Raw genomic sequence first — 19,361 nt, forward strand, 5'->3', positions numbered from 1 at the left:
TACCGCAAAGATAATTAATCATTTTAGTTTCAAAAAATGACAACTATTAAAATATTGATTATTTTTCGGAAATGTGTACATTATTTATTCCCTTAGGATCTAAATAAAATATCATGAATGTGGTACAAGGTTGTGTGCATTGGCTTTTGTTTTATGTATCTGATAAATTATAATGAACAGTGTATATCTGTTGTACTTATTTCTTATATTCAGAATTATAGTGACAAGATATTGTTTAAAGAAAGATTTATTGTTATTAATTATTCATGGTAATAAGAGTAAATTGGAGTTAGACATCTTATAAAGAATAGAGCATATTAAGATAGGCCTTACAACCTAGCAACTCAAACATTTGTCAGCCCAGGAAGCCAGGGGGAAAAAAAGGAAAGGTTCATTTTGCTCTGAGGTTGACCTTTTCACTCACCCGTCCCTGGAGAGAGGCGTCTACTAACTTTTCTTTTTCTGTTAACAACATTGACCCTACCCTTCCTTTCGTTCTTCTGGGACTCTTTTCTCCTTTATGAAGTACAGCGGTGCCATACCAGCATTGTACAAGGAGTTTAAGGGGTCAGTGCTTTGAGGATCTGGTGAAGCCAGGGTGTTTAGTGTCCGACAATGTTAGTTTAACCGAGTGCAATTATAACAAACATTTAATTGAAATATAATATATTTTAGAAAAGGCAGTATTTGGTTCTAAAAATAAATATTAACAAAATGACAGATTATTTAAAAAAAAAAGCAAAAAACAAAACTGTACTTCTGCAGTTTATGTGGGGTGTAAGTGTGGCTGAGCTTCACACTAACGCCCTGTCAGATAAAGTGGAACTGGGGAAAATGTCTCGCTTTATGTAATTTAGTGACACATATGTTATATTTCCCCCAATAGTAAGGCAAGGCAAGGCAAGGCAAGTTTATTTATATAGCACCTTTCAACACAAGGCAATTCAAGGTGCTTTACAAAAATGAAAGACATTCAGACAAAGGCATTTCAAAACAGTCATAGGAGTAGAGTTTGTTTTTAGAAATAAAAGAGAATCTCTAGACTTTAGTTGTTAAACTTCTAATCTAACAAATCTGAACTGGGCAAACTATGTCTGCTGATAAAGATCATGTGATATAATCAAAAGCTTCAGAATAACTAGTAAAATGACCTTGTAGTGCATTTATTTCCGCCACTGCTGCTGTGGTTGAAAATTAAATCTGAACCTCAACAGAAACATGTAGGCCTACTATTTATTTATAAAGCACTACAAAAAAATTTGTTTGTGTAGTGAAATACATTTTCATTTAATGGGACAACAAACTTAAACATTACATCAATTCAACGATAGAACTTTAACTGTTTCTGGCTCCAGATACAGTAAAACAGCTCACATCTATGCATGAATCTTATGTTTTCATACAAATGTTCTTTTTAAACGGACCTCAGAGGGTGTAAATTCTCTGAACTATGATTCCCAAATGCTTTATTTCCCTTGGCGCTCTTCCTAAGTATCACTTATTTTCCTCCTTACTAAATAAACAAAACAACTTCTCAAGCCATTATGCCTTGGCACTGACTCAGAGAGCAGAAATAGCTCAAACCCAAATTCCCATTTGGGATATACTGCCCTAGAAATACTTAAGTTCACATAATGGACGTCTTTTCTTGTACTGTATGCATATCTACTGGGACTCAGCTCCACCCATCTGTACATGCTGTAACACTCAGTCTATCTCTTAAATCAGAATCTTAGAATCACTTAATTACTGGGCAAATGCGTACGTATAATCAAAAGGAATATTCACTTATTATTATATGGAAGCCAATAAATACAAATAATAATTTGTCAGTTTGTTACAACATGCAGTGGAACATCTCAAATGAAATAAGATCTCCAGCATTACTTCTTCTAAAACAATACTCCCACTTGAGGAGCACTTCTTTATTTTCATTGTGAAAACGCTCTTGGCTTCGACTCAGCCAATGACCCTTTTGCCCTGTGTACTGTCTTTGCCCTTTGACTGGGCCTGTCTGCATGGGGAGGAGGAGGAAATGGCTGTACTGACCACTATATAAACATTACATCAACCCTAAAGGCAGCCTGCCTGCCACTCTCTGATTCCCTTTCATTCCCAGTAGTCTGCATTTGCTGCTGATAACAACCTGGTTCCTTCCTCCATAATAACACTCAAGACTCAAAAACAATCAAGAAATCACATTAAAAGATATTGGGTCAGGCATTAGCCTATTTAACCTTAGCGCATTATAATCAGATAAATTATTTAAAAAATTGAAAATATAAGAACAATTCTTTATTAATGCTCTTAATAGAAAGTGGATTCAAGAAAGTGGTGGAATTTCTTGCTACACAAATTATGTTATTTGGCAAAACCAAAACATGTAGGTGTCTTGATGATTAGCAACATAAAACAGTATAGAGAAAAATAAATGGATAAATGCAAAAAAGTTGATGATAGTTTTCCCCCTTGATTTTTTACTGTCCTTTTTACTTTTTGTAGTAGCTTTTTTCAACTGTCTAGTCGCAAATGACTGTTTGTTTTTGTATTATTTTATTCATTTGCAGCGTTTGTGTGTCAACATCTTGGGTCCTCAACTTGATTTTATTGTTGTGTGAAAGACATTTATTTCCATCATCCGTGGCGGTCCTGTGTTTTCTACACCTAGTCATATACAATATAAAACCCCTGTAAATATTTAAATATTGTATATTTGTAATTTTTTCTATATTATAATTTCTTTACATGGGGAGATATTCACAATATTTCAAAGCAAATATGTTGTTTCTGTGTTTTCAGCTTTCCACTTTAAGCTTATACTTCAGCTGTCAACACAAACATTAATTATGATTGTGAGATTTTGGGGAAATTGAGACTCTCACTTTCTTCTAATAAATTGGCAACTTGTTTTCTATTTAAAGTGCGTTGCCTTAGTAGCTTATAAGAATCCCACCCATTGTTTCTGTTCCAACATAACTTCCTGTCACTTCCTGCACCCACCCAGAGACCCCTGATAAGAGATATGAACAACCTCTTAAGCCCCACGGACCCGGTTCCGGGGCCGAAATCGCGTGATTTGCAGGAAACAACGTCTAAGGAACCTTAATATGTAATAAACTATGAATATTTTATATCCATATAACGGAAAAAAAACTCATTTAACTGATCTTTTTCATTTTATTTTTTTTAAAAACACACAATGCTAACACTGACCCTCTGAATTAGCACCGAGCGAAAAATGCTAACCTATTACTGCACCGAAAATCACTCCTAGCTCCCTTATTACTTATCCTTGGTGCACATCCAACACATTGTTTATTGTAGCCTTTATTTATTTATCTCAATATCCCATTGAGATCAACGATCTCTTTTTCAAGGGAGACCTGCAAACCTGCAGACCTCCCTTATTACTTATCCTTGGTGCACATCCAACACATCGTTTATGATCGTAAAGACACAGAATCTAACGGTGCCCACCTCAACACTGAAAGATACAAACTCGCGACGTTATCAACAAAAACGTACATCAAAACATATGGCGCTAGGTAGCCACAACCGCTAACATGGCTTACCTTGGTCAAAACTGGTCTTCAATGGCATTAAAACGATAAAAACGATTCTGTAGTTAATCCATAGGTTAATATCCAATGTGACTGTGTCCCCTTTGAAATGTTCTGATAATCTATAAGCAATAAAACTGCGTTTCCGTTTCTAGAAGTCAGAGCAGGGATATTCCTTCGCTCTGCAACAAGATTGCATGTGTAGAGACGCCAGCTTTTTTTTAACATGAGAGTCTATAGACAGGGCTGCACATAACTGGGCACCTAACTGGGCACCGGGTCATTTGAAAAAAGGCGCATTTGCGTACCAACATTGAGAGAGGGAGAAGAGAGAGAAGGGAGAAGAGAAAAGAGAGAAGAGAGAAGAGAGGAGAGAGAGAAAGACATTTGCGAGTTGCATATGAACTCAGGGCCGGTGTTCCGGATTAACTGGTTCCCCGATCAACTGGTTGACAGATGTGGAGGCGTGGCCTTCGACTGAAATACACATTTCGATCGCTTCTTCTGTCGTTTACATAAATCTTTTGGTATATTTGGCTGGATAGGAACACTTTGATGCACTTTCACTACCAGTGTGTGAGGTTGTGGTTACGATGGCGATATCCGGACGTGAACAGCGAGGACTACAAAAAGAAAAACTAGTTGACTGGGGATGTCTGTTCAAAACATTGCGAGCTCCAATAAATCAATAAACCAGCTATTGTTGCCAGACTTATTTCTGAATATCGTTCTTAATGTGATACCAAGTCCATCTGAGACCTGTGTACACCTTCAGACATTCTCCAAGTGAAGCGTACGTTGTTTACTCACAGTTTGAAAGCAGCGTGGAGAAGTCTTCAGCTGTGTTAAGCTGTGATCCGCTCGAATAAATCCTTAAAACCAGCTATTGTTGCCTGACTTATCACTGAATATCGTTCCTAATGTGATACCAAGTCCATCTGAGACCTGTGTACATCTTCAGACAGCCTCCCATTGAAGCGTACGTTGTTTACTCAGAGTTTGAAAGCAGCGTGGAGAAGTTTTCAGCTGTGTTAAACTGTGATCCTCTCAGGTAAACTGTGATACGCCCAGGGTCAACTGGGATCCACCCATGGGAAAATGGGATCCGCCCAGGTTAAACTGTGTTACGACTTCTGTGGCTATCTACCAGCGATCATGTTTAATATGAAAGACACACACATCTACATCCCTTATAAAAACGGCATTCTGCAGCACTCATCCAGATAAAATGTGACTGTTAACTAGTTTTGCAAAGATAGCAGCAGAAATGTCATTGCTGGGATATTTAGACTTTAAAATGCTGATGGGTCATTAATGTTGGTCTCGGCAAACAATATTAGGAATCCTCTATTCAAACCACATAATATTCAGTGTCCATCGACATGAAAATAACAAAAAAGTTCATGCTGGACTCAAACCCGAGTCCCAACAGCAAAAGTCACTCCAGCCCTGCGCGTTATGAGTGTGCCACGTTGTTTGCTAAATCTGTCTAAAAAGGTCAAATATCACTTGTTTTGCATCAATCTTGATACAGGGTACTTATTATATGTTGTACTTTGGATTCCTAAAGCTTTTAGTCTACTAACCCATCATCCAAGGTTAGTTTTCACTGTAAGTACAACATATCTTTTGGACGGACACTATCATTTACAGTTTTTTACCATGTTCAATCTGAATTTTCTTTAAAATAAAAAACATCTATATTGATTCTGACTTTTCTACATCCAACTCACAGGGCTATCATTACTTTGAAAAAAAAGATTATTAATTTAACCCTTTTAGAAGGGAAGATATGGTCATTTGTTCTGGGAATGTCATTTTCGAGCCTGAAACCTGAAAAACAGGCTTGGGGCCTTAAGGACGGGGGCAACAGGCTTTTTTTTACGCGAAACTGTGTCTCAGGGCTTCTTAACATTTAACAACCTATTCATGTGTCATACCCACTTAAAGGTAGGTAATTCACTTCAGAAACACTTGTTGTTATATTCCATGGAATGCTCTTAACATCTCGATAGCATTTAATCTGTGGAAGCCGTAGTACTGCAAAAAGCACGACCAATCATCTGAGCCGGCCCGGCTTAAATAACTGGATGGCCTACCTGCCTGTCAGCCTTCCATCTCGTGCACAAACTTATCTCTTGCCCTCATTGGTCCTGTGCGCGTTTGTGTGTGTTGGAGGAGGGGCTCTGTAAGGAAGTCTGAAGGAAGGGGCAGATTTTTTTCGGCTGCGTACTTTCAAATTCTTGCGCACTCGAGCTGGTTTCTCCATTCTTACCTACCCTACCTTTAACGGGAAGAAACTCAGCTAACTGACGATATTGTTTTTTGAACCGAAACAAAACACAACTCTAACGACAAGCGTGTGAATTAGCACTAAGCGAAAGAGTGCACTTAGCACATAACTCACGGTAGAAATATTGTTTACTTCATCGGATCTGCACAAACAAGATATCATATGAAAGCGGCAGCGAAGGTGAAACCAGACAACAGACAACTTAGCTTTACGGGACCAAAACGGCAAATAGGTCTTACCTGTTTTCTGATCAAAAGTTGTGTTCAATGGCAATAAAACGCATAAAAACGCTGCTGAAGGTTAATCTCTGTGTCACTTTGAAATGATTACTGATAATCCATCATGACATTTATGTCAATAACCAGAGTTTTCATATAGAGTGTACGAGAGCTACAACCCAGCTTCAGGTTTTGGGCATGCTGGCTGTGCATCCTCTCATTCACCAATGGTAATGTTAGATAGTGTAACAGGCCTGGGCAGATAAAGAGGAAAATGGTAGTGAAGCAGTCACGACAGAGGCAGTGTTCAAATCCAAAAAGAGGCTTTATTGCTGTTCAACTAAAAAATACCTTTTACAAAAGAAAGGCTAACGTAGCCGGGCCGCTAACCGACTTGCCAGCTTACAACTGTTTCCTCACGCTGGGAGTCTCCTGCTCCCTCCATGTGCCACACACAACTGAGCAACTCTAGGTGCTTTTGTCTCCCTTGAGGGAGTGATTAGCACCAGGTGTGAGGTCTCCCCACCTGCTCCCAATACTGATAATTGGCAGCGGGTGGAGCCACCTATTGGGAATGTAGGTGTCTCCCACTACTCTGCCTCCCAGTCCCTTACACACCCCCCCCTTCAGTTCTGGCCGAGGAGAGGTGACCATGGTCCACAGGGCATCTCTACGGGACAGAGCATCTGCATTCCCATGCTTAGCTCCGGCTCTGTGGATGATAGAGAAGTTAAACTCTTGTAGTGAGACAAACCACCTTCCTACTTTAGCATTTGTGTCTTTTTTATTTGCCATCCAGATCAGTGGGGCATGATCAGTTACCAGAGTGAAGTGTCGACCCAAGAGGTAATACCGGAGGCGCTCAAGCGCCCATTTTATTGCTAGGCCTTCTTTCTCCACAGTAGCATACCCTTGTTCCCTTGTGTTCAGCTTCCGGCTGATGTACATGACGGGGTGTTCCTCACCTTGAACCTCCTGGGATAGTACTGCTCATATGCCCACCTCTGACGCATCCGTCTGCACAATCATCCCCCGGCTGAAGTCTGGGGTCACCAACACCGGCCGTGCGCAGAGAGCCCTCTTAAGTCCCTCAAAGGCGTGTTCAGCCTCTCTTGTCCACTTGACCATTAGCGGCTGTGAGTCTCTGGTCAGGTCTGTAAGGGGAGAGGCGACTGTGGAGAAGTTTGGGATGAAACGGCAATAGTAGGACGTCAGACCCAAGAAGGTTTTCACCTGTTTCTTTGTTGACGGCCGTGGCCAGTCCTGGATTGCCTGAACCTTCCTTTCTTGTGGTCTAACGTTGCCCCGCCCAATGGTGAAGCCCAGATATTCGGCTTCCTCTAGTCCAAGCTTGTATTTTCTTGGATTGGCTGTCAAGCCCGCCCTTCGGAGAGATTCCAGCACTGTTGCAAGCCTTGTGAGATGGCTATCCCATGAGTCACTGTGGATCACAACGTCATCCAAATAGGCAGCTGCATACTCACGATGTGGCCTCAGAACCTTGTCCATCAGTCTCTGGAACGTGGCTGGTGCTCCATGAAGCCCGAAGGGAAGCACAGTATATTGGTACAGCCCTGTGGGGGTGGCGAAGGCCGTCTTCTCTCTTGAGGCTGCTTCAAGTGGGACCTGCCAATACCCTTTCGTCAAGTCCAGAGTGCTGATATATCTGGCTTCCCCAAGCCGATCAATCAGCTCATCTATCCTGGGCATAGGATACGCATCAAACTTGAAATTTCATTCAACTTTCTGAAATCATTACAGAACCTGTTGGTTTTGTCGGGCTTAGGAACCAGAATGACAGGGCTGGTCCACTCACTGTGAGATTCTTCAATCACCCCCATAGCCAGCATTTTCTGCACTTCTTGCTCAATGGCCGCCCGTCTTGCCTCCGGCACCCGGTAGGGCCGCATCTTTACCTTTTGGCCAGGCTCTGTGTGGATTTGATGTTCCACCATCATTGTGCGTCCAGGTCGTAGTGAGAACACATCCAAAGTCTGCTGAACCAGTTCCTTGGTTTGTTGTAACTGAGCTTTGGACAGCCCTGGACCGTATTCCACTTCGGCCACCTCCTGGTCGGGAGAAGAGGGGGACACAACCGGGGAACCACAACACAGCAGTGCCTCTCGGGCGTACCATTTCTTTAACAGGTTAACATGGTATATTTGGGATGGTTTGCGACGGCCAGGTTGGCGTACCTTGTAGTTGACTGGTCCCACCTTCTCTACCACTTCATAGGGACCTTGCCACGATGCCAGGAATCTGTGTTCTGTGGTGGGGACCAGGAGAAGCACTTTATCCCCGGGCAGGAACTCACACGGATGGGCACCTCTGTTATACACTTTCCTCTGGGCTTCTTGGGCTTGAGCCATGTGCTCTCTGACCATGGGCCAAACATCTTTCATATGCGTCTGCATCGTCTCTACATGCTCAATCAGGCTCCGATGGGGGCTTGGTTGCTCCTCCCAGGCTTCCTTCGCGATGTCAAGAAGTCCTCTGGGCTGTCGGCCGTACAGCAGCTCGAAGGGGGAGAAACCGGTTGAAGCCTGTGGAACTTCCCTGATTGAAAACAGGACATAGGGCAGAAGCTGGTCCCAGTTACGACCATCCTTGTCAACAACCTTCTTTAACATGGATTTCAATGTCTTGTTAAAGCGCTCTACCAATCCGTCTGTCTGAGGATGGTAGACAGATGTACGAAGCTGCTTTACCTTGAATAGCCTGCAGAGATCCTTCATTATCTTGGACATGAAGGGAGTGCCTTGGTCTGTTAGTATCTCTTTCAGCAGTGCGCTCAAAGGCTGTTAAGTAGGCCTCTATCTCATCACTCTCCTTCATTTTGGGGATGAATCGACCTGGGTTAGGCTGCACGGTTGCTTCCCTCTGGGTAGGAGAGGCTGCTGTTAGGCATTTTTGGACCTCCAAATGGAGAAGCGCATTCTGTTTCTGCTGCTCCTGTATCATCTGCCGTTGCAGAGTCTGCTGCTCAGTAGAAACACGCACCAACTCCCTTAGTACATCCTCCATCTTGAAACCGAAATACCCTAACTGCAACACCACCACTAGAGTCCTTAGGCCCGCATCCTCCACCAGTGTAACAGGCCTGGGCAGATAAAGAGGAAAATGGTAGTGAAGCAGTCACGACAGAGGCAGTGTTCAAATCCAAAAAGAGGCTTTATTGCTGTTCAACTAAAAAATACCTTTTACAAAAGAAAGGCTAACGTAGCCGGGCCGCTAACCGACTTGCCAGCTTACAACTGTTTCCTCACGCTGGGAGTCTCCTGCTCCCTCCATGTGCCACACACAGCTGAGCAACTCTAGGTGCTTTTGTCTCCCTTGAGGGAGTGATTAGCACCAGGTGTGAGGTCTCCCCACCTGCTCCCAATACTGATAATTGGCAGCGGGTGGAGCCACCTATTGGGAATGTAGGTGTCTCCCACTACTCTGCCTCCCAGTCCCTTACAATAGATTTAGGAACTTCCCCCCAAGCTATGGTTCAAAAGTGGTGTCAATCACCAAAATCGACTGATGGGTTCCAGAGATATGGCAAATACACCAAAATGACCCCAGAAGGGTCAAATTGCACCTGTTTGGCATCAATCTTGATACAGGGTACTTGTTATATGTTATAGTTTGGATTCTTAAAGCTTTCTGTCTACTATCCCATCATTCAATGGTGGTTTTCACCAGGGGCGGACTGGGACTAAAAATCAGTCCGGGACTTTCGACCGGCCTTCTTCGGTACCACTAGTAAATTGTCAAAAGGGGGGGGGGGTGCTAGTGCCTTATCCGATCAGCCCACATCTTCCGACCGGCCCACTTCGGTACCAAAGTATCGGGATTCGTCCCGATGGGCCGGTACCGAAGTGAAGTGATTTAAAATGTTTTACTATGTTCAATCTGAATTTACTTTAAAATAAAAACATCTATATTGATTCTGACTTGTCTACATCCGACTCACAGGTGTATCATTGCTTTGAGAAAAAATATTATTAATTTACCCCTTTTAAAAGTGAAGATATAGTAATTTGTTCTGGGAATGTCATTTTCGAGCCTGAGACCTGAAAAACGGGCTTGGGGCTCAACAAGTCAAATAAAGGAAGACAAGAATTGCACAACATAGACTAATAAACCAACAATTGTCTCACCTAAACAAGTATTTTTTCTTAAAGCGTGCCTTTGGGTTTGCTTTCAATTATCAAGATAAAGGTTTTACAAATCTTACATTTCCCAAAATAATGTTCTCCAATATAATGTACGTTTAAAAGTTTGTATTGTAGGTTACATTCAGTCTAGGAGGGTCCAAATTGTGTCATGAACATTGCTTCTAACTTTATCACCCACTGACTATACAGATGTATTCACAAGGTCAGAAGAACCCATTAGCTTTGACCTCTCCTACACTAAAAGCACTACCACTTAAAGGGTCAGTCAATTATAAAACATTTTCTCCTTTACCTATAGTGATAAGTACTTCTCTTTCAATAGTTTATACTGTATTCATGTATAAAAATGACTCCTATAATCCCATATATTTGGATATTTAGAACACATATTTATAACCAACTTAGAATAAAGTTGTATTCAGAATATGCTGGTAATAATACTACCCTATAAAGCATTGACATCTGTAGTGAGTAAGAAAAAACAAGTTGGTAGTGATAATTTAAATACACTTTTTATTGTTTGCTGTAATGGACCAACTGTGGATTTTTTTTTCTGCATGCAAATGATCTTTTTTAGAAGTCTGCGTTTTATATATTTGTATTCTGTATACAGTAGTATATAATATAGCATTTGAGAGTTATAGCTTTTATATGTGAACACGAATAGCGCAAAACTCTACAAGATAAATTAAATGTGTGTCCCTCTGTGAATCATAAAAAAAAATGACGACTGTAACTGTGAGTGTGTTTGTCTCCAGGTACAGTATCAGCCTCCCACACTTCGGTCCTTTTGTTGCTATCGCAGGCCACATCAGTGGCTATGGAAATGAGTGACGTAGTATTTACTGTTCCCAGCGCTGTGCAGAGTGTGGAGATACCCATCTGAGTACAATGCACTTGCCAAAAGAGCTTCCTCTTGCTGCTGCTGAGATGTGCATGCATTTATACGAACCAACACCCACAGATGAGAAATAGAGGGCTGGGCCATTACACTGATCATAGAAGTGTGATCAGTGTGTTGTTTGAAATGTGTTAAAGTGGAGTGTGGAGCGTGGGGTGTGATGTGTGCTCTGTGAGGATGAAAGAGGAGATAAATCATTCTGTGGGATTTGTATTAGACTGGCTTTGTGCTTTATTAAAGGGTGTAATTACCCCCTTTAAATGATCAAATAAACTGTGGCTATATATGTATTTTCCCTTTTTGGATGTAGGCTTTAAAGAACAATGTATGCTGGGATAGGAACATGCCATGTGACCCTGGAGAACATGATCTGGTTCTTTGAGGAATTTAACAAAAAAAGTAAAAATGTCAACCACCTTTTGGCACTATAGAAAACAGTCAGGGAAAATCCAAATTAATTAGGTTGCAACTGCTGGGAACCATGAACATCTGTATACAATGTCATGATAATGCATCCAACAGTTAAGATTTCTAAGTCTGAACCAACTGCTAAACCAACAGAATGCCATTGCCATTGTGGTGTACTGTTGATTGAACCCAGAGTAAAAAAAGTCCCTTTAGTAAGATAACAGTAAGGTTTTAGTAACAGCAGCGTTTCCCTCTCCCTGCTGCTTGCACACACACACACACACACACACACACACACACACACACACACACACACACACACACACACACACACACACACACACACACACACACACACACACACACACACACACAATGATGCGATGATGCAACTCCTTTATCAGGAAAATACAAGTATCGTCTTGAGACTCAGTACCTGCAGATCTCTAGGACATCCCTAATCCATACATGTAAACTAAACACCTCTACATTGTAATTCCTAGAGCTTAGCTAACTGGGTGCATTTAATCAAACTTGTTTTTTAGAACCAGACATTTATACAGCTGCCACAGACAGCTTGTTATTTGTTCACTTTGTACTAACGGGGCATTACAAATCTTACTTGAACATCTCCAGCACTCCATCTGTTCAATACATTGAAAGACAAGTGGAACAAGAAGAAATTGTACTTTTTTATCCCCACTGCAGCCTTGCTCGGAGGCTTCTGGTAGAAAGATAGCTATCTGCTGACAATAAGGCCTTTGAGGCCGAGAGTAGAGCCTGTGTCTCATTTACATGGATTGAGGAACTGTGACTCTTTGTAATTCATTTTGTACAGGCTGAGCTTCCAGTCGAAACCTTGGTTGATGGCAGCATGCTTGGGGATGTTAATTTAAAACTGTGCTGTCTTGATACAGTCAGAGGAGGGATGGGAGTGGGCGGGGGGTGCAGCATTCCACAAAGGAGGACTTGTGACTTTTGCACTTTAGATCAATAATTGGATGCAAGTTTTCTTCAAAGCTTCATTGAGTAAAATACATTTTGGATAAAGATACTTGAAGTAATGAAGTCATCACACGTCACTCACATTTTATAGTAGTGTAAGGCATTAGAATAGCAGCTAGCCAGAAAGAAAGTGTTTCACAGTCCAAAGCCACAGACGGGCCAGTTCTTGTAAGTGTTAGGGAGCACGTCACATTTCCTTGTTCCAAGATGTCTGGACTGATAGCAACATCACTGTTCTCTCACTTCTGCATGCTGTCAGGAGTCCACAGACAGAGAAAGAGGGAGAAACACTGCAGTATAACAATGCAGTGCATTGCAACAGAGAAAGGTTCCATAATCATGCAAAGCTTTGACAAACAGTACATTTTTAGCATATTTGTAATCCTATATCAAACAGATTTTTACTACTGAAAGGATTGGTGTATTTAAGTACACATTTTGTTTATTGTATATATTTTTTTTTTCATTTAGTGAAAAAACACTTGTATATCTAACTCTGATGATTCCCATTGAGACATTGTGTTCATATAGAATACAATACTGAATAATATTTAATATGTTATATATCTGACAAATTACTTCAATCAGTAACTAATTTAAACGTACTATAAAAAATGGTGATGTTGACACACAATTAATATCCTGAATTTAATTTTCAATACATATTATATGCATTAAAATGTAGGCACTACCCTTCGTCCTTCTGCCCAGGGGTTTTTTAAAATGTTTACCTTGTACAATAAATTAAAGTTTGTCGTTTTCTTCAGAGATCTTGAGGACCTCGTGTTATTCCATAATATATTTTCCTAATTACAACTGAGTGAAAACTCCTTTGATCAATGGGGAATTGAACAAGTGATTGAAATTCTACTGTACAACACCACTGTGGAAGAAAACAATTCAGACTATTTCACAATTCAGGAAAGTAATACATGTGATGTTTGCTGACTTATTTGGACTCAAAGACACATTTTTGTGTTTTAAAGTTAAATTATAGATGCTGGGACATAGAAACCATTTTTTTGTTTTTGTCTCAGCATCATGTATACATCTGGACATGGTGAACAGAGTTGGCATAATGAGAAACAACTGACAGTCATCACGGTGTTGACAAGTGTCAAAGTCCAACATTTACTTATAAGGTAAAAGTCTAAAATTCTATTTTAAGGGGAACTGAAATGTAAACCTAGATACAAAGTAAATAAAACAGAACACCTGACCAAAAATATTAACTTTAAACAGGTAGATAACGTGACGATTGTGACGTAGGGATAAGGGGATTATTAATGGTAGCTTGTTCAGTGTGGAAAATGTCAGCATGCAAAAATGCCCTTTCAGGGAAACAAAGTATTTCCCTTTTTTCTACAATAACTTCCTTTGTTCTTTAAGCCACTATGTCTCCAAGCCAAATGTCACATCTGATCAATTTTCAAGATTATATAATGACCTGCATGATGACCAAAATGCATTATACCGTTTTTTAAAGCAAAAATATGCTGTTGTCTCTAAATGGCTTAGCTATTACGTATATTTAGTAATTAAGTCATGATCTGCAACTCGTCCTCAATGACTAGTTTCCATTACCGTAGATGGGCACAAAGGTAAAACGCCCCACCACAACAGTCACTTCCTAATTTCTGTAAGTGCTCACGAACCCTCGGACCCAGAATAAAAATGTAAAGAACTATGAAGAAGTGAATGGAAAATAGCAGGGCAGTGAAAAGTAGGAGGAAAGGGCAAAATTGACAAAGAAAAATAAAAGAAAACAATATGTTTTTGTCCCACGGAACCTTAGGTTTTGTGTTATTCTTAGTGGCCATCATCCTCAACAACTGAAAGATGCTATCTCATAATGCCTCTCTGTTTATTATCCTTATATATTATCCTTGAGGGCTGATTCTAAGTGTCCAAAAGCTGTCATATGATCAGGCATGTAATCTTTAATTTCATCATAAGACTAGATGTTGGAATAGCAGCAGGATTTGTTTCTAAACAAGAAAGTCCTGTCTTCCGTATATCTTACATAAATTACTTCTGAGCCCAACTTTGACTTGTGATGTTTTACGGATTCTTTTTCTAATATTTATTAGCAATCCCTAAAAAATGGGTAGTTATAAGACACAGTAGAAATGTTCTTGATTGCTAAAGCACACAGTTAAAGCCATCTTGTGGTAGTGGAAAGTTCACATTTGCATGTGTTCCCCGTGTAGCCTTTGTTCATTTCTGCTTAGCGTGTGTGCTTTTCATAGAAGTTGATTAAGTCCACATCCCATTGCATCTTTACTTCCTCATTTAAACATAAACAATTATTTAGGCTTTCACTGTAAAACAGTAAATAACTACATTTAGGAAACAATAACACATTTTTTGTTTTGATACAGGGATCCTTATTAGATTTTTCAGGAACTTAAACTTCTCTTTTGCTTGATAAACAAGAACTGTTTCAATACTTTGAATAGGATCATACTCACATTTAAATCCCTACTGAAAGGGAACTAAATATTAACGGTGTCAGTTTTAATGCAATGACAAATGGATAATAACATTATATGTAACTGAGAGTTAGATTTCATTGATTTCATTTCTTAATTATAAGGGCATCAGTTATAAAATGTATGTGTGTATTTAGATATAATTTGTTTCTGAAAGTCAACCTCACAGTTTGTATAGAAATGAATAAGCTTCATTGAATAATGTAAAGACATTCAAAGCTATAACTAGTACATCAACAGCAGTGAAAGGTAAATAGGTGGATTGTCAGTGCCAATTGCTTTCTTATATGAAGCCCTCATAGTGAAGTTGTGTTAGGGTGTGGCAAATGTGTTGAACATCGTTAAGGGAAGCCATGAACATTGATAAAAAATAGTAACCTCGAAGCATGGTCTATGCTGGTGTGCAAGTCACACATTTTGCATGTTATGCACATATATTAGGGCTGAACGATATACCGTGTCATGGCGATAACCGCGGTATGCGCATGCGCGGTATTCACACCGCAGGGACGTGCGGTTTTATTCATTTTTTTTAAAATGCTAACGCACTTTAGCACAGAATTCAAAATAAAGATACACTTATTACTTATCGAAACTGCACATACAATATATCCGATTAAAGCTGAGACTCCACAGATTATTTAAGTATAGTATCTAAGCGATCCGATCTCGCAACAGGGGAAGCAAACACAGACATTACAACGGGAGATCGTCTCACCGTAGCTGTCAATCTGATCAAAAGACGTGTTCAATGGCATTAAAACGAGAAAGAAAAAACACGGCTGAATCGGTTGATCCATAGGTTGATAATGTATCTGTGGTTTTGAAGCAATTGTTTATAATCCATAATTCCATTTTTATGTAAAAATCGGATCACAAAAGTTAGCTGCTAATGGTAGCCACCTTGGTGGTATGCAGCTTCCGGTTTTGGCTACGCGTCGTCACTCTCACTCCTTATTTGTTCATGTGTTGGTGTGTGTAGAACTTCCCCTGATATTTGACCTTTTTAGACAGATTTAGCACCAAAAAAACCCTCTTTTGGGGCCATTTGGGTGGATTTTCCATATCTCTGGCCCACCTTGCTGGATTTTGACATGTGACATCTCTTTCTGACCGTCAGAGCCAATGGAATCGAGGGGAAATCACACAGTCCTTATTTGGTAATATGTGTGTGAGAGACTTCCGCATTGCCAAGACCGGAAGCAGCAGCCACTATGGTGGCTACCATTAGCAGCTAACTTTTGCTCTGCGATATTTACATAAAAATTGAATTATGGATTATAAATTAAATAATTTTTTATACAGAGACGTTAGAAACCTATGGATTAACCGATTCAGCCGCGTTTTTTCTTTCTCGTTTTAATGCCATTGAACACGTCTTTTGATCAGATTGACAGCTACGGTGAGACATCTCCCCTCGAAGCTACGTAAAGGTATGTGTTGTGATGTCTGTGTTTGCTTCCCCTGTCCGAGTTCAGATCACTCAGTGATGATACTATATACCTAAATAATCTGTGGAACCTCAGCTTTAATCGGATATCTTGTAAATGCAGCTACGATAAGTAATAATAAGGGTACTTTTATCTTGAGTTCTGTGCCAAAGTGCGTTAGCATTTTTCACTCAGGGGTCATTTAGATGCTTCTTATGAGACTTGTGTTTTGTTTTGGTATAAAATGGTTTGTATCGTCAGTTAGCTGAGATTATTTCCGTTAATCTGGTATAGGCCTAACACATTAATAGGTTCTTTAATATTACGATCCACTGAGACACTGTCGTGAAAAAAAAAAGTAAAGTACCCGCCGGGACTTTGGGGTTTAACAGGTTAAAAAAACCGCAATATATACCGCAGGGGGGGGGGGGAAACCGCGATGTCAGTTTTTTTCAATACCGTGCAGCCCTAACATATATCCACCCTAACCTCCTCATTTAGAGGTTTTGCGGTGTAAACCTGCAGTACCACTTCCTCTTTAGAGAGAGGACAGGCAGACTGCACAGGCTCCAAGTATTTCTTCAGCAAAAAGTGCTTTGGTCTTTTTTCTAGTGAGGAAAGTAAAAATTGGTAATGCTCTAGAAAATCTTTCTTGAATATTTTTAAAAGAGGTTGCACCATTCTACACCCCAAATTGATGGTGGTGTCAATACTGATCTTATTTAGGGGATATTGGCTGCAATAGGATTGATAGTGGTAAAGTAAAAGTTACAGTAGAGGTGGAAAGTAACAACATTTGACATACTTGTACTTTACTTGAGTATTTCAAATTGAGGGTACGGTATACTTCAACTCCACGTAATTTTTTAGGCTAATATTGTACGTTTTACTCATTTGTGGTATGAAATGACATGAAAGCACTAGGCCTAACAACAAATTATTAGAATGACCTTTTATATGAACTTTTCTAAATGTAACATATCTTGTAATTATTCAAATATTCATGAAGCCAAATTCAGTTTTCAAATTGAGATGGCACACCTTTCTGTTTGTAGTGGACTCCATCACAATGTAGAGTAGTACCAATTAACTGGTGAGTTAGTGTGAGATGCATGAGTGACATGGACAATGAGCTGCACCTCATTCCATTCCTGACCCCTTTGTGATGGCCGCACACATCCTCACATGCCATTCTCAACCTCTCTCACCCTTTCGCTCCCTCTCGCTCTCTCCAGAAAGACCAGTGGGACAAGGACAGGTGGGTCTGCTTAATGCCTCAAACGTACTGTTATGTAAGCTTTGTTCAAATGTACTGACATGTGCAATCCTGAATAAATAACTGACCAAAACAAAGACTCCCAATTCAAAGCATCTCAGAGTGCTCAACTTAATCCTGACAAAATAGTGCTGAAAAATGCATATATTTCCACAAGTATCGAACATTGTAAGACTTAATATATGTTCTTTGGTCCTTCTAATAAATAACCACTCCATTGTTCAAAGTCTCCATGTGAAGGTCGATATGAATTACTTGCTGACATACATTTGAATCCAATTAAAACTCTCAAAGGACCATTCTTCTCCTTATAGTAAGCCATGACATGTGCTTTTTAAGAAGAAATTGTTTTATTATTCCTGAACTTTTTTTTCCACGAACTGATGACTAGAGAATTAAATCTCCTCACAGCACAGCAGCTACCTGCGCAACAGGTGCAGTCTCACCTGTGTGGTATAAAAAAAACTGACCTTCATCATGCAAACAAAGCTCCCCGTTGTCAAGAACAAAACAACACCACCTGGTTAAATTCTGAGCAAAATGTAAATGAATGAAAGCCTTCTTCTTACCTTGGGGAGAGCGCAGAAGAAAAACAGAATCCAAAGAAAGTCGCTGGATGAGCGCAGCAGTGGCTTCATGATGCCGCAGCTTTGGGGGGAAAAACTTTCAAGAAACTTTTCTAGAAGTTTAGGGCTTTCATGTCCAAACTGCCTGTATCGCTTGAAAAAACTCTCTCCGTCAAACTGTCGCTACATCAGGAGAATTAAAAGTCAGAAGAAGGAACTTTCTCTTCTCGCTGTTAACGGGGAGGAGCGGCGGCCAGTGCGCGTCACTCCGGGAAGTTTTGGTGAAGTGTGCCACTGTATCTCCGCCGATGTGTCACAGCTTCCACAGCCCGAGCTGAAGGGCTGCCCGGTCATGCAAAGATGAGAAAGAGTCACCCCGCATTCTTGCAATTTTTGGCCAGGCAGGGTGGAGGAATGCATCCGAGAGTTCCCTTTATTAATGCCACACAAAGCAGAGCTGCCAAGACAAATGTTTTTTGGAAACTTTCTTTAGTTACAAACAAGTGTGGCCACTGACTTTACATAAGCAGGGGTGTAGCAAGGCATCATGGGCTTTGGAGCATGGTAAACAGACCTCGAGCTTTGCTATTCACAATCAAGATAAACATCTGTAAATCTATAGGGGGATATTCGCTGAGCATAACAAACCAGTTATTTGAACGTTAGGAAAATTGTTATTTGTTTATCAAATGTTTAAATAAAAGGAGATGATTGTCACATATTTCAAGAACACAATGTGGTGACTAATGGGAGTTATTAACAATCTAAACCCCAAATATATTACATTTAAAATGATAAAACAACCGGCAACCAGAGCAAGCTTTGCATTTTTGCTTGATACACGTTCTGAAATTTGAAATGTGTCTGACTGCATCTTAAAAGTTGCCGTATATGTTCGTAATTGGTTAGCTATCACTTTATCCACTGGTAGCTACTACCAAACTACTTAGTTTTGCTAAAATAAATAAATAACTTTTCAAAAGAATAATACGCAATGAGTAATTGATCACAGTTTTAAAGTTACTTCCCCGACACTCTTTTTTACTTTT

At 40.1% G+C, this 19,361-nt stretch overlaps 1 protein-coding gene across 21 annotated transcripts in view; it reads right to left on the bottom strand.

Moving 5' to 3' along the window:
• Positions 1-18,728, bottom strand: part of ptprja (protein tyrosine phosphatase receptor type Ja) — a 45,277-nt gene extending 26,549 nt beyond the window's left edge. For 8 of the 21 annotated variants that reach the window (XM_034215900.1, XM_034215892.1, XM_034215890.1 and 5 more), the window contains exon 1: positions 18,316-18,727. In XM_034215900.1, coding sequence (XP_034071791.1) covers positions 18,316-18,384 — 69 coding nt within the window. In that variant the 5' untranslated portion in view covers positions 18,385-18,727. Of the gene's footprint in view, positions 1-18,315 lie in introns of all 21 variants that reach the window. The other 13 variants (XM_034215898.1, XM_034215899.1, XM_034215886.1 and 10 more) reach the window with 7 other exon arrangements.
• Between the last annotated feature and the right edge of the window lie 633 nt (positions 18,729-19,361).

The sequence above is a fragment of the Gymnodraco acuticeps genome, unplaced genomic scaffold (genome assembly GCF_902827175.1).
Source record: "Gymnodraco acuticeps unplaced genomic scaffold, fGymAcu1.1, whole genome shotgun sequence".
NCBI lineage: Eukaryota > Metazoa > Chordata > Actinopteri > Perciformes > Bathydraconidae > Gymnodraco > Gymnodraco acuticeps.